At 52.1% G+C, this 15670-nt stretch overlaps 1 protein-coding gene and 1 long non-coding RNA gene across 19 annotated transcripts in view; one reads left to right on the top strand and one right to left on the bottom strand.

The window, feature by feature from the left end:
* The window catches only part of MAPT (microtubule associated protein tau), a 122715-nt gene that overhangs the window by 17083 nt on the left and 89962 nt on the right, over window positions 1–15670 (bottom strand). For 8 of the 18 annotated variants that reach the window (XM_027974377.3, XM_027974381.3, XM_027974385.3 and 5 more), the window contains 3 exons: window positions 15547–15602; window positions 11187–11319; window positions 7261–7526 (listed from right to left, as the gene is read on the bottom strand). In XM_027974377.3, the coding sequence (XP_027830178.1) occupies window positions 7261–7526; window positions 11187–11319; window positions 15547–15602 (455 nt within the window). Of the gene's footprint in view, window positions 1–7260; window positions 7527–9669; window positions 9724–11186; window positions 11320–12331; window positions 12530–15546; window positions 15603–15670 lie in introns of all 18 variants that reach the window. The other 10 variants (XM_027974371.3, XM_027974378.3, XM_027974374.3 and 7 more) reach the window with 3 other exon arrangements.
* LOC132657430 (uncharacterized) lies at window positions 502–2935 on the top strand. Its single transcript, XR_009595608.1, has 2 exons — window positions 502–756; window positions 864–2935. It is a non-coding gene; the product is annotated as an uncharacterized LOC132657430 (long non-coding RNA).

Raw genomic sequence — 15670 nt, 5'->3', positions numbered from 1 at the left:
TCCTGTGGTCAGGGTTTGACCCTGGAGGAGAGGTTGGGGTGGCATAAGGCCAGGAGCAGGTCCATTTGGGTTTACTCCATTTCCTGGAGAACCTGAAATGGTTCCTAACCCACATCAGATCTTGTTCTGGTTCTGTTTGGGCTCAGATTTCTCAAGGTGCTCCAGATGGCCCAGCCCTCCCTCCACCCTCAGCAGCTCCCAGGCTGCCCAAGTGTCCTTGGGCCGCCCCTGGAGGGGCCTCTCTCCAGCACTGTCTTGTGCTGGGCCCGGCTTGGCTTCACTAGGGTCAACAGGCCCAGTGCTGAGGACTGGGGGCTGGGATGTTCTGGAGGGAATCTAACCTGGGGTGAGCCCTGGACGCCCACAGCAAGCCTTCTCTTCAAGTCCAAAGTGGTCAGCCTGAGAACTGACACTGGAGATCAAATATTAGGGGAGTCATTTCCATAGACAGGGGAGCCTGGTGGGCTGCAGCCCAGAAGGTCACCAAGAGTGTGGCACGACTGCACACACAGAGCGCCCCTCTGCAACTGTTTATACTGCTCCTTTAAACAGCGACTGACCCAAGAATCTTTAAAATGATGGAACTTATACAAGATCTTTTTTCATAAACACAGATGCTGTGGACGGGGAGAGATGTCCAGAGGGTCTCAAGGCTGCCTCCCAGGAGGGGCCGCGCCTGGTTCTGCACAGCCTGACACCTCAGGTCAAGTTCAGTTGAGTCCCCGGGCCTGATCCAGGACAAGCAAACTATCCCAGGTACAGACTCACTTTATTTACTCTGCATAGATGTTCTACACTTGTACTTTTAAAAAGGAGACTTGAAACTTCCTCAACAAATGTAACAAATTTTTAAAACACTTCAGGGCTCCAGAGCCAGACACTTACAGCGTGCTATTGCCATCTTGTGGCCATCTGGAACATCGCAGCTCAAAGCCTGTCCAAGCCCTGCAGCTCTGGTGAGTTTCAGGCCTGCCTGGGGGCCCTTTGCATCCAAGTTCCTAGCTTGCACATTCTGAGGAAGTGACTTCAGCTCCATCTGCTCAAAGCCAACCAGACCACCTCCCATGCTCCGGGCAGGACTCTGCAAGTCCCTTTTCACCTTGGAAACCACAAGCATCCCCTGAGTTCTCCTTACCTGGCCGCCTCAGCCCTGATGAACTCCTTCTCTCTCACTCTGGGAGGTACCTGGGACCTCTGCTCTCCACTGACCCCCTAGAGAGGCTGCTGAGGTTGGTGCTGCCCTAACCTCGGCTGGGTCCACCCTCACCCTCTTATTCAATATCCTCTCCGCGACTGACTGTGAAGCCTGAGGCTCTGCCGGTGGGTGCCCTCCACTCTCCATCCTATGCTGTCTGGACACAAGAGACCCAGCAGGGACCTCCCTCTATCAGCTGTTAACTCTCCAAAGCTCACATGTAAACAAACAAAGCTCCACCCTAACCCACACCCCTTAGCCACCCTAGCTGGTGCCAGTTGTAGCTTTATTTTGCTTTCGTTCTCAGGACTCCAGGTGCAGTTTCCCCGGAGTCTTCCTCAGTCTGTGTCCCCAGCAGTATATGGCTGGGGGGGAGGAGGGGGGCGATGGCGGTTCGGGTGGGTATAAGAACTGTCCTTTTAAAGATTTGATGATGGTCCTAAACAAGGATCTGTCCTGTCTTCTCTGCTTTGTTGGTGATAATTGTGTGCAACACTCCACAACGCAGGTGACCCTCAGTGTGGGGAACCCTCAATGGTGCAGCAGGCTCCTCCCTCCTGCATAAGCTTCCCTAGCCAACCTCTCCTTTTGCCCCCTGCTTAATCAGCTCAGTGTCTCTCTCCTGCCTGGGCCTTGGGGTAGGAACTCGGCACAGGGCCTGGCACTCAGAGGTGCCCCAGAAATGCTGGACGAAGAAAGGGAAGAAGGAAGGAATCAGTTTTTGATGTTATTGTATGCTCCATTTTCTAACTTTATTTCTGTCGTCTCTTTGTGTATTGTTTCCTTGCTTGTATTCTTTTTTCCCCACCAATAAGAGCATAATTCATATGCTGCAGTCAATTAAAAAAAATTAAAGCATTTAGAATGATGAATTCCTTCTAAGTATAATTTGGGGGCATTGCCACATAATTTATGGCATTTGTAACCAAGACACTTGGAAAAGGCATTTTTATTTCTAAACTGAATGAGCAGTGACAAAGGAAAATTTGATTTTTGAGCATTTGTGGTCATGTTAACAATATGCATACAACGAAGTTTGTGTATCACACTGAGGTTAGAAATGAGAAGCAATTTCTGCTTCTATTTATATGTATTTTTCTTTATGGACTAAATATTGACACATCTGAACTCTTAACAACAGATAAACACTTTTCCTTACGGGTTGATTCCTTGTATTTGTTAATTTTTCCTTTTCAAAGAACTATCTCCTTTTATTGTTTTTATTTTACTAATAAAAACATAGATATTTTACTAATATCTACTGTGACACTTCCAGTCACAACTGTATTTCTAGCCAGGTTTGGTTTTTTTTTTAATTTTTTTTGATTACACTGCATGGCATTTGAGATCTTAGTTCCCAGACCAGTGGAAGCACAAAGTCTTAACACTGGACCGCCAGGGAAGTCCCTCCATTTTTTTTTCTAATTAGAAATGATTTCACTATAAAAAATTAAGGAAGAAAGGTAAAAATAGAAAACAAGAATCAGTCACAATTTCTCTGAGCCACTATTAGCGTTTTGTCATATTTGTCTTCTATACATGGCTTTTATACAGGTGGTAGATATAACCTACAAAATTTATACAATTTTGTTTTTAACTTACTTATAGTATTTGCAAAGATAATTATTAATGACTGCAAATATTATATAGTATGGCATCACTATTATTTCTAATTTAGACTTTTGAGTTATTTTGTTTTGCAATTATTAATAAAGCACAATCTGCATTCTTGTGCATGAAGCTTTTTCTGAATTTAGAGCCTTCTTTCTTTCCCTGATTTTGAGTATACAGCATTTACTGTACATCAAGTGTGAAGCCAGAGGGACACAAAGATCTCAAGGTGACCTTCAATCTAGTCCAGAGGAAGGGGATATGAGATCCTTCAACAAGACCCATTGATTTAGCAGAATTAAACTGTGAAAACTATGAATAATCCTTTATTATATCCAAAAGGACTGCAGGGATTCGCACCCTCATCAGGATAGAAGGATGTTAATTTCGTATTGCTTACACCTGCAGTGGGTCCTTTTTGTTTTTTAGGTGTTTTAAATGCTGGTTCTGTGTGTCTGAACTCCCCCCTCCACGATCCCCCTAGGAACAGCACTGGGACAGACTCTGGGGCGGGGGGGGGGGGGGGGCAGGACCTAGGGCCTGACCTGGGCTGGGTCTGAGTCGTCTGAGGAGCCAGGTGCTTGGAATCTGAAAATAGCGGCAGGGGCGGGACCAGAAGAGGGAAAAAAGAAAAAGAAAATTAGTCCCAGATCCAGGGCTCGTGGGAGGCTCCAGCACTCAGCGTTGGGACCAGAGGTCAGTAAGAATTCAGGGACACGAGGTTTCAGCCTGGACTGCTGAACCCCTGGGAACGCCTGGGGTGGCCCCCTCAAGACTTTCAAGGTTCATGGTAAGGCTCTGACACTAGGATTTTTTAAAAACAAGATCTGTTTTCTTTTTAAATTTAATTTTACGTTGCACTGGGTCTTGGTTGCTTCAAACTGTGTGTGTGTGTGGGGCTACTCTTCCTCGTGGTGCACAGGCTCTGGGCACACGGGCTTAGTTGCTCCCTAGCTTGTGGGATCTTCCCAGACCAGGGATCAGTACCCATGTCCCCTGCATTGGCAGGTAGACTCTTATCCACTGTACCACCAGGGAAGTCCAGGCATTAGGATTTTTAAAAGAATTCCTCCCCCTCCCTACCCCAGATGATTCTCCTCTGCAGTCACAGGAGAACTGCTGCTCCTTCCTCCCCTTCCCACTTCTGGTGGATCCAGCTGGTTAGGTTAAAGTGGCCAAGTGATTACTTGAATTTTCCTTTAAAAGTAATTTTGTTCTGGACTCTTCATGTTCACTGTGGCAAATCATGAAATCAGAGAAGAATATGAAGAAGAAAACAGACATTTTACATTTTTTTTCCAACCAACAAGTTAGACTGATGGGCGGTTTTCAGTCTCTGCAGGTTTATAAACCGGTCCTGCGCCTCCTTCTTCAGCGTCAGTGTCACCTACTGGGGAAGTTGGGTTATTCTTCAGACGCTTGAAGTGTTGTCCCTTTTACTGTATATGCTGGGCCGAATGAGAGGCCACAGGGACTCAGAGATCTCACAAGGACCTCCAGTTCAGTCATTTTTTTTCTTTTAATTTTGGCTGATCTCGATCTTCGCTGTGGCACGCAGGCCTCTCCTGTTGCCGTGAGCGGGCTTCTTGTGTTTCAGGGCACAGGCTCCAGGGTGCACTGGCTCAGTAGTTGAGGCACACGGGCTTAGCTGCCCCGCAACATGTGGGATCTAAGTCCCCCGACCAGTGATCCTCTGCATTGGAAAGTGAAGTCGCTCAGTCATGTCCGACTCTGCAAGTCCATGGACTATAGCCTGCCAGGCTCCTCTGTCCATGGAATTGTCCAGGCAAGGATACTGGAATGGGTTGCCATTTCCTTCTCCAGGGGATCTTCCCGACCCAGGGATCGAACCTGGGTCTCCCACACTGCAGGCAGACTCTTTACCATCTGAGCCACCAGGGAAGCTCTTGGAAGGTAGATTCTTAACCATTGGACCACCAGCGAAGTCGCCAGTTGAGTCATCTCAAGAGGTCTTCTGCATGGATCGATCTCAGGGACCTTTTTTCCCCTTTTGTTTTCTTTTTTATCTATTTTTTTGTTTCTGTTTTCCTGGAGATTAATCTGTTGATCTTTGTTGTTATGGCTCAGGTTTTCTTTGTTTCACACAGTTTTCTAAGTTTTGCACGGAATTTACGAGGACGCTGTTACTCCCCTCTCGGCCACTTCCCCACATCTCCTTCCCCAATAAACCCCGAGAAAAGTCATTTTTCTCCTTTAACCGTCAAGTCTGTAGCTGTGGACAAGCATCTGCAACCATGTGATACAGCCATAACCTGGGGCAGCCTCTCCCTTTCCATCCTAAGCATTGAGTCACTGGCCCTCAGGCCACTGGACTCCTCTCCCTAACCGACTGGGCCCGGGCAGCTCGGGTGCGAGGGGTGGGTTCCTCCCTGCTCAGCCCTGTCACTGCTGCTTCAGCAGGGTTTCGAGAACGGGGCCAAATGCTGCCCAGACCCTCCGGGCTGACCTCTGACGGGGTGCAGCCCAGGCTGGGGGAGCCGCTGTGTGACAGAGCCCCGCGGGCAGGGAGACGCTGCCCATCACAGCCTCCTCTGGCCGCGAGCGCACTGGTCGCAGCCCCACGGTCTTCTCAGCAGTGCAGAGCTGGCCGTGTCGGGTTTTGTTTTTCAGTTTTCAAAACAGAGCGAACACTCTGTGCCATGAAAACAGGCCACACGTGGGACAGCCACAGCGCCGGGGGAGGGGTGCGAATGCCAGTGGGAAACATCCCAGCCCCTTGGAAACCCTCTCCTTGGGGGTCCCTCTGGCCCAGAAGCCTCACCAGGGGTCAGCTTCAAGCCAGTTGCGCCAGAGGCCCCTCCATAAGGAGATAGGCAATGTGTCTTTAAGTAGCACAGCAAACACTGCAGGGAGGTCAACACTGCTCAGGCCCAGTCTTGTGGCCCAAAGACCCCAAGAGGCACCCAGACTTCCCTGCTGGGAAGGACCCTTTGGGCCCCAAGGATGGGAAAGGGCAGCAGGAGGCCCTGAAATTCCACGGGGAGCAGAGGGCAGGGTTTCAGGCAAAGGCCACTGGACATGGACCAAAGGCCTCTGAGACCCCTCCCTCCACCCAGGCCCCAGTCAAGAGCAATTAATAAAATCAGGAGTGCAGAGGCTGGGCTGGGGGGAGCTCTGGACTGAAGGGACACATTGGCCCTTGCCCACCAGGAGGCGCTCTGCTCCCGAAACAGTCCAGCTGAGAAGGCTCAACACAAGAGGGGGGGGTGGGGGTGGGGGGGGGGGGGGGTGGGGGGTGGGTGTCCCTGTCCTCTGCTCCCCACCACACCCTGTTCTCCCTGCTCCATCCCCCTCCCCAGTGCTGGGGGGCAAGGAGCGCTGTCACGGTCTGAATTGTGTTCCCCGAGTCCACAGGCTGCAGTCCTAACTCCCAGTACCTCCCAACGGGACTGTGTTTGGAATAGGGTCTCTAAAGAGGTCATTAATTAAAATGAGCTCACTGGGGTGGGCCCTAAGCCAAAAGGACTGGTGTCCTTATAGGAGGCGGGACTGGGACATAGTGACACCCAGAGAGGGACCAGTGAGGACACGAGGGGAAACCAGTCCCTGCAGGCACATGAGACAGGCCTCAGAGGAGACCAGCACCTTGACCTTGGACTTCTGGGCTCTATGAGGAATTACATCTCTGTTGTAAAAGCCACCCAAGTTCGTGTTAGCTTTTTTTTTTTTCTTGGAGGCACCTAAGTTCCCCAACCAGGGATCAAACCCATGCCCTCTGCAGCAGAAATGTGGAGTCTTAACCACTGGACCACCAGACAAGCCCCCAGTTGGTGGCATTTTGTATGTCAACCCTAGGAAACTGACACAATGGGGGAGGGGGTCAAAGAGAGGAGGAGGGGTCCAGGCTGTGCCCACATCCCTCCACCCAGGCTCTTGGAAGCTCATTCTCTCCACCTTTGGGAGACCCAGAAATGACGTGAGCACCCATTTGTCCCTGGAAGAATCAGTTGTTCAAAATGGTATCACGAATTTCCCCAGAATTGGGACTTAAACACATATTCAACCAATGCCAGAGACACCCACCTGTACACTGGTTGTCTCATGGTCTCAACCACAGGGCAGCTGGGGAACCCCCTGCAGGCACCCACTTTGAGAACCCGCAGGTCGCGGGGCTAGCACGCTGTCACCTCTGATCGATCCCATCAGCACCGAGGGGGGCACCGGTGCCTCCTCCCCCCTGAGCTGGCACTGGCAGCCTGCTGGTGGCCCCAGCACAGAACTGAGCCCTAACCCGCCGTCCTTCCTTAAAGAGGCAGGGGAGGGACCTATGCTTTGGGGCTGGGGCGGGACCCAGGCTGGTGGCGGGAGCAGAGGGGCTCCCCCGCCTTCGCCCCGGGTGTACATTACCGCCCTCCCACCTCGCCCACCCCCGCCACCCCCGCTCCGGCGCCCGGGGCAGACGCACGCCCAGCGGGTCTCGCACACGCCCTTACCTTGCCGCCTCCTGGCTGGTGCTTCAGGTTTTCCGTGGAGCCGATTTTGGACTTGACGTTCTTCAGGTCTGGCATGGGCCCGGGGGCGGCCTGCAGGCGGCTCTTGGCTGCGGACGGCGATTTGGGGGGAGTGCGGACCACCGCCACCTTCTTGGGCTCCCGCGTGGGCGGGGTCGGCAGGGAGGGGGTGCGGGAGCGGCTGCCCGGAGTGCCTGGGGAGCCGGGGCTGCTGTAGCCGCTGCGGTCCCCGGATTTCCCAGATTCACCTGGAAAGGAAGGCGGGCGTGAGGCCAGGGCCCAGGTGGGCGGGAGTCAGAAAAAGGGTCTCTGTCCTGCGGTCCGTTCCCAGAGTCAGGGCTGGACCAGGCCGGTAGGAACAAGGTCGGAAGTTCAGTCAATCCGGCGGGAGGCTGCCCTTGCCTCCATTTCTAGAGAAATGTCCCCTCTTCCCAGCCCATTGCTTTGGGACAAAAATATTCTGCTTCCCAGGGAAGCAACAGAGTGGTCGCCAAGGACCACTCAGGACTACTTCCCAGAAGGGAGCAACTCTGCCCAGTGTCCCTGGGGTCAGGAGCGGCTCCAGCCAGCTGAGTGATCTCAGACAAGTCACTTTCCTTCTCTGAGCTCAGAGGAAATAAATATAACGCCCGACTGACTGAGGCTGGGCAGGGATACCCTGGCCTTTGCCCTGAATAAGGGTAATGCGATGGCGGGCCAGGGTCTCATCTGGATCCACTGGACTCTTTATTTTTTAAATTTATTTTTAGTCGGAGGGTAGCTGCTTTACAGTGGTGTGTTGGTTTCTGCTGAAGGGCAGCGTGAATTAGCTATAAGCACAGGAAAAAACAAAATACGCATATCCCCGCCCCACATCCCCCACCTCCCGGTCATCCCAGAGCACTGGGCTGAGCTCCCGGTGCTAGAGCGGCTCCCCATTAGCTAGCTGTTTTACACATGGTTCCACTGGACTCTAACCACAGGGTGAATTTTGAGCTGTTCATCAAGGTCAAGGCCCCTTCCCCGCTAGACCCCTATCCAACCTCCCAACTCCTCTCTGGTACCTGGGTTCCAGAATGGTATGCCTGCATCGTGTCCATCAGTCCCTGGCTTTCCAAACAAGCCATGCAGCTTCACAGCCGCCCTGCCCTCGCCAAGAACGCCCTCAGCGAAAAGGCGCTGCCCGGCAAATAGCAGTGAGCCTTTCCGGACACAGGGCAGAGGCCACGCCCTCCAGGAAGGTTGCGGAAGCCGCCCCTCTCCCAGCTGACCAGCCCTGGGCTCCTAACACGTGTCTCTTCAACCCCCCGTCACACTTCCTGGTTGGCTATTCTGTCTGCCTCTTAGATTCGTGTTTCACCAACTGTGGCCCAGGCACTCCTGCATCGGTATCTCGAGAGCCGCCACCATGGCGGTGGCGGGGGCGGTGGGAGGAGGCGGGACCTGTAAGATACAGATGCCGGCCCCTGTCTAGGCCCGATAGGATAGAATCTCTAGGGGCAGGGCCTGCAACACTGGTGCTTCCCTTGCCTCCCAGGGATTCTAAAGCAGACTCCTGATTCTTGATTCTTGAGCAGGATTCTTGAGTCTGAGAGCCACTCTGCTGGACGCTGTGCCCAACTGGCGGCCTCACTCCCCTCCATTTCTGAGGGGGGCCGATGCCCCCCACCACCCAGGAACCATGTGTACCAAACGGGGACCTGCTGGGCCCCAAGCAGGAGAAAGGGCAGCTCCCTGCGGGAAGCAGTGTCTTCTCTTGTCAAAGAGAGGATGAGCAAGCACAAGGTTCTTGGTTGAATCTCCATGTCTGTTGGAAATTCCTCAAGGAGTCAAGCTCTGCAGCAACAGGACAAGTAAACCCTCCAGGCTCAGAGGCCCCCCGCCCTCTGCCCCCTGGCACACAGGCTGCCTGGTAGACCCCGGGGTGGTTTCCCACCCTTTCTGCGCCACTGAACTACAGAGTGACTTCAGGAAAGTCCCTCGACCTCCCTCCTTAAGCCTGTGTACTCATCTGGAGAACGGTGCCAGCAGCCGGAGCCCACAGGACAGGGTCCCAACCACTCACCAATGTGACCTCCTCCTAACCTGGTTAGGGCGGGTCCTGACTCCAGCACCCGCATCCCCTTGAGGCACCTGTTCCCCTGGCCCCACCCAGAGCCCCCGGCAGACGCCAAGAACACGCAGGATTAGGATCAGGATTGCCCATTGGACAGACACATCTGCACAAACCGCGCGAGAAGAAGAGCAGGAATTCTACCTGCCTGTTCCAACTTCAGGGCCAATGTGGAAAGCCTACGTTTCAAAAGCAGGTCCTCCCGGCTCTAACCCCGCCCCCGCCCCACACACAGCCAATCAACAAGCTGCACGTGCAAAAGGCATGACCCTAGCTGGTCGAGGCAGGCTCAGAATTACCTCTCTCAGATTTTGCCCCTGCAGGGGGTGGTTTTTTCTGCACTTGCGCGGTCGCTTAAAAAGAAAAGTCCACAGAAGCCTTATTATCATCAAGCTTGAAAAGGCCTCAATGAGAGTTGTCTTTATGCAACGGGTGGGGGGAGGCGGGAATGGGGTCAGGGAGCAGGAAACAAGGTCGACTTGGGGGTGGGGGGCTGTCCTCTCCAGGGCCGTTAAGATCCAGAGAAAAACACAGGTTCTTGCTTCCAGTTATGACTCCAGTTGCATGACTCAACTGGCATAATGTCAAGTGAGGAAACGCAGGATCAAAAATCATATGTGAAATCCAGTCAGGAGTCTGTGAGTTCCCCCTGTATCATATGCACTCTATATATGAGGAAAAACCCGGGCTTCCCTGGAGGTCCAGTGGTGAAGATCCTCCTGGCCAATGCAGGGGACACGGGCTTGACCCCTGGTCCAGAAAGATCCCACATGCCGCTGAGCAAATAAGCCTGTGCTCTGCAACGAGAAGCCACTGCAAGGAGAAGCCCATTCACCACAACTGAGTAGCCGCCACTTGCTGCAAGTGGAGAAAGTCCGAGCGCAGCAAGGAAGACCCAGTGTAGCAAAGACATAAATAAATAGTAATTAAAAACATAAATAAACCCTATGGGAGAAAGTCAACCAATGGGCCTTAGTGAGCGGGTATCCATGCAGGCCCCACCCTACGGCAACCTCACTAAACACCACGGCCAAGATATGCAGGAGACCAGGACTCTGGGCAGCCACCCCTGGGGCCAAGGAGCAGCAGAAACCCTGGAGTGCTGGCCCAGGCCTCACACATAGCCCGTCTAAGATCCACAGGCCCCCTGAGTGCTGCCCTGGATCAGACACCCTGAGTCATGCACAGTCTAAACCCAGTTGCCTGGGACAGTCAGTCATCAGGGCAGTGGGAAGGGCGGACTCAGCCTGGCTGTCCCCACTGGAAGCAAAATGGCTCAAATGAAGCCTTGGCTGGTACTCAGAACCCAGTGGGTTTTACTCACAGGAGCCCAGGAGATGGGCCCAGACTTGTGAGTACTCAGCTAAGACCCCATTAGGTTCTGTCAGAAGGTCCCTAACATCCCAGCAAGTTAGCAGGGGCTGCCCCCTATGTGAGGTCACCCATAGTGTCCCACCCCTCACTGGGGGCTGAAATCACCTCCCCCGGGGGGGGCGGGGGGCAGGCAGGGTGTCGCGGGATTCGAGAAGCTCAGAGAAGCCCCTTCTCCATCAGTTATTAGTTATTAGTATTTTCCTCATGCTTAAAAGTCTGGTTAGACTCAGTCATGCAAACTCTCAGAGCCTTGATTTCTTCATGGTAAAAAGTGGGGATTCAATATCTAGCTCAGAAAATTTAAAGAATTAGAAAATGAACACTTGATGCTTCCTGAACCACAGGTGTCAGTTGGCTACCAGAGGTTAACCATCAGGGCCTCCATGGCGAGCTCTCCCCATCCCCACCCGCCAACTAGGATTCCAAAGAAAGCCCTTCTCACCAGTGCCTGGAGAGGTCTTCGGGGTGGGAGTGGTTTTTGCTGGAATCCGGGTGGCGTTGGCCTGGCCTTTCTGGCCCGGAGGGGCTGCTCCCCGGGGTGTGGCGATCTTCGTTCCAGGCTTACCATCCGCCCCCTGTAAACCAATGCACAGTAGAGTGTTTTTTTTTTTACAACTGGGAAAGGTTTCTGCCACCTGGCATCAATGCCAGCTCCACTCTACCAGCTTGACTCAGAATGAGGCTATGATTGGGGTGATGCTCTGCCAGCCAAATACAAGTGTCCCTCACCATGACAAAGATACACAAATCCACTGCCCCTCCTAAACTCCTGAGTACCATTTCCTCCTGGGCAAACTGTTTGCATGAGTTATCTGCACAAGTGGAGCCAATGTATTTCATAAAAAGTCAACAGAGCTCATAGCAACGATCAAGGTCAACATCCGCCACCATCGGCAGGCAGGACGTCTGAAGACTTCCTACACCATTCTCTGGCTGTCTTAGGGGGGTTTATCTGCCTGGTGGTGGTTGGTTTCAGAGGCACGTGGAGACACAGTTTGTTGAACCTGACCAAGAGTGCTAAGAGAGCTAGTCCCATCCTTCCATTCTCTCTCAAACAGGTCTCAGGTAACACCTCAGGTGTGCTAAGAGCCCTTGGCGGGTGAACAGCAGCATCAATTAGCAGATGGGCTAAAGGTGGAGCACAGGCGCACAAGCATGGTCAGCTGACTGGGGGCAGTGACCTTGACACATAACACAAATGCAAAAGAGAATGACGTGAACCGGGGACCATGAGATGGTTCCGGAGGGAGTGAGCTACTGGGATAGGTATGGGTGCAAGGGCTGCTGTCCAACCCAAATGAGGGCAACCCGGGAGCATCCCCGAGTTACTAAAGCCGGGAACAGACCAAGGAAACCCACAGTGATTTTCAAACCAGGGTCTCCTCCAGTGCCTTAGGGGATGAAGGGGAGTTGAAAAGCAGAGTCCTGCGCCTCCTTTACCCTGTTTTAACCAGAGAATTTTAACTGTTCTACATGGTGCTTCTAGGTGAGCGCTTATCTAAAGAAAGGTCTTTGCGACTAGAAAAGCATACTTTTGAAAACTACAGCAGAGCGGCCTGATTCTTTCCAAAGGCGGGTTCCTCTTACCTTGACTTTCATCTCCTTTGCTCCAGAACTGCCAGTTCGGGGTGTGACAGAAGAGACGTGTTTAGGAGAGGAAGATGGCTCTGGGCACACGGCAGGGCTGGAGGGTTTGATCAAAGGGTCTGAGCTACCAGGAGTGGGGCGTTTGGGGCTAAGGCAAGGCCTATTTTTCAGGGTTTTAGCGGAAGAAGGTGTGGATGGCTTAAACATAAACATAAAATCAAAATAAAAGTCAGCACATAGGAGAAAGGTACAGACTGAAAAAGGACACTAACTAAAAACAAATAAGGCAGGTAATGGTTTAAAGGCATGATCTCCAAACCAGGTGGATCATTTACCCTTAACAGTCCTTATCAGGAAGACCAGAAAGTCATTCATCAGCTAATGCGTATACTACGATGCTAGCATATGATGTACATTATGAAACTTACATATGGCAGAGCTGGGGAAAATGATAGGCGTGTTGGTATGTTCTTTCTCCAGCCCACTGGATCTGTTTCAGCTCCGCACTTTGGAGACCACTGGTTAAAAGGTGGCTCGCACCCAGAGAGTCAATGGAGAGCGCCAAAAGTATATGATTCTTAGGATGTTTCTCAAGAAAACATCTCCAGTGTGTCATGGGTCAGAAGTGCCCTTGGTTCTGCTCCATTTCAGGTGGGGGGCTCATGTTGGCCCCCTAAACCGCTCTCCCTCTTCCACTACACTGATAGAATCGTCCTTGCCAGCATCAGGACTGCACCTGATTAGGTAGGTCTTGAAGATTCTGTCTGATACCACTTAGAACACACACACACACACACACACACACACACACACTTTCTGATTAAAGTCTCAAAACTAAACTGTCTGGTATTTCTCCGCCCCCCAATATTTTTAAAACTAAGTTTTCTTGGAGTGTAGCTGCTTCGCAGTGTTGCTGGTTTCTACTGTAGAGTGCAGTGAATCAGATGTATGTCTACATATATCCCCTCTTTTTTGGATTTCCTTCCCATTTAGGTCGCCACAGAGCACTGAGTAGAGATCCCTGAGCCACACAGTGAAACTGTTAATTGATCGGTCCTGTCCGACCCTTTGCGACCCCATGGACTGTAGACTTCCGGGCTCCTCTGTCCATGGAATTCTCCAGGCAAGAATACTGGAGTGGGTTGCCATTTCCTTCTCTAGGGGATCTTCCTGACCCAGGGATCAAAACTGGATCTCCTGCATCGCAGCCAAATTCTTTACCATCCGAGCCACCAGGGAAGCTATACAGTAGGGTTCTCATTAGTTATTTTATACATAGTATGAATACTGTATATATGTCTATCCCAATCTCCCAGAGTCTGGTAAATCTTAATCAGGCCAGTGGTTACTCTTGAGTACGATCTACCTAATGAAGTAGCCTGGGCGGTGCAGGTGGCCAATGGGAGGGTGTCTGTGAGCTGGACGACCTCACAGAGATGAGAGTGTGAAGGAGGGTGGACGGCACCTGTGGTTTGTCTGGACCACCTCTGGGGACCTTGGACTGGGATGCATGGCCCTGGTGGAGGAGGCTGGTCTGGGAGCGGGAAGGGCCACGTCTTCAGGAATAAAACCAAGAGGCCAAGTCCAGAGGTGTTCCAAAGGGGGAGTCAGAGCTACAGAGGAGAGTCCTGACTAGAAACTTCTTTGTTACTGAGATTCACCACTAAGGTGGCTGAGGCTCTCTCTGCAGCCAGCCTTGGGAAGGAGTGCAAGAGGGACGGAGCAGGGGTGTGAGCGGAGAGATGCGGGCTGAGGCCCTGGGGCTGCTAGCAAAAAAAAGCAGAGGGTGGGTACCAGCAAGCCAAGCCCTCCTTCCCCAGCTTCACAAGGTCCCCCTCCGCCGGCACTGCTCCCTACCTGGCCAAGTGGCCTAGGTTCGTGACAGATCTGACTTGCTGCGAGGCTGTGAGCAACTCCAGGGCAGGGACAGCTTAAGAATGGATGAATGAACAGAGGACAGGATTCCCCTGAATGGGCATCCCGATTGGCAAGCAGTTATTGCAACTCCCTCCCACCCCAAGTCCCTGCAGTAAGTACCCTCAGCTGCCCCACTGGGGTCCTGTGATGGCGAACCCTGACTTCCTCCAGGGCAAACACTTTGGGCAGCCACCCTCAACACACAAGACCAAACCCTAGGGCTTGATTCTGCATCTGGGAACTCCATCAGTCCTCCAGGACTGATGAACACCCAGGCGTTTCAGGCAGCATAGATAGGGAGCCTCTTGGATGCCTATAAGAAAAACAAGTCTTCATCTGGGGCCCCAGCGAGGTTTTCCTGGAAAGCCACCACTGTGCAGCTAGGAGAGCGTTCTTCAAGCCACCTCGTCATGGAGCAGAGTGCACTAGGGCTGGCGGGGAGTGCGAGGAGGACCATGCGGTCCTGGGTGCAGTTTGGGTGGTGAGCAGGCTGCTCGGTCTTCTGGTCCTTGGTGGGGGAAGATCTTAAGACTGGCTGGCAGGATTTCAGGACAGCCTCTAGGGCACCACAGCCCACGTGTCCATTCAGCATGTAGGGTGTGTATCAGGCTTCCCTCCTCTGGCCTGCCTCAGCCCTACCCCGAGCTTGGCAGATTTGCTCAGAACTCCCAAATGTGATTTTTCTCTTCCTCTCCCCTCACCCTCCTTTACCTCCACTGATACTACTCCTCAGAATGTCTCTTCTCACCCCTATTCACCAACCCCACCCTTCATCTCTCCTTCTCGGCCTGCCTCACAGGTCCTCTCCTCTAGGGTTTTTCCAGAACCCTCCACTTTAGGTTGGATATCTCATTTTTGCTCAACACTCCCTCAGCCCCCTAAATAAATGGTATTTTCTAGATAGATCTTAAATATACTCTCTGTGTGTATACAGATATATCTTTGCTGCGCCTAGACCTATAGCAGGAAGCAGAAAATTCAAAATTCACTGCAGAAAATTCAAGCATACTTTCATTTATCGTGAACGTCTTAATTCAAACAATGCTGGTACAACTCTAATTAGGAGCATTCATTCATTCATTCATTAACCTGCTCACTGCCCTTCCCTGGCAGAAGTATCCAAGGATAAATGCTGGCATTTTAAATGTTTGTATGGAAACACAAAGCACTGTGAATGACAGGTGTACCTCGGGAACCAACGATTCCCACGTGTCATATACAGAGATCAATTCAGATACAAAGAATGGCTTCTTGATGAACTTGATGGCGCCAGAGATGCCATGGTTTTCTCAGCTTACCTTGGCTTTTTTGTCATCGGGTCCAGTCCCATCTTTGCCTTTACTGACCATGCGAGCTGATAAAATACAAAATGAGAATGCATGTTACACCCATTAGCACAGTGCATGAGAGCCCAAGGAAGGG

This window comes from Ovis aries, chromosome 11 (assembly GCF_016772045.2).
Source record: "Ovis aries strain OAR_USU_Benz2616 breed Rambouillet chromosome 11, ARS-UI_Ramb_v3.0, whole genome shotgun sequence".
Classification (NCBI taxonomy): domain Eukaryota; kingdom Metazoa; phylum Chordata; class Mammalia; order Artiodactyla; family Bovidae; genus Ovis; species Ovis aries.
This window is presented reverse-complemented; position numbering and strand designations above follow the sequence as displayed.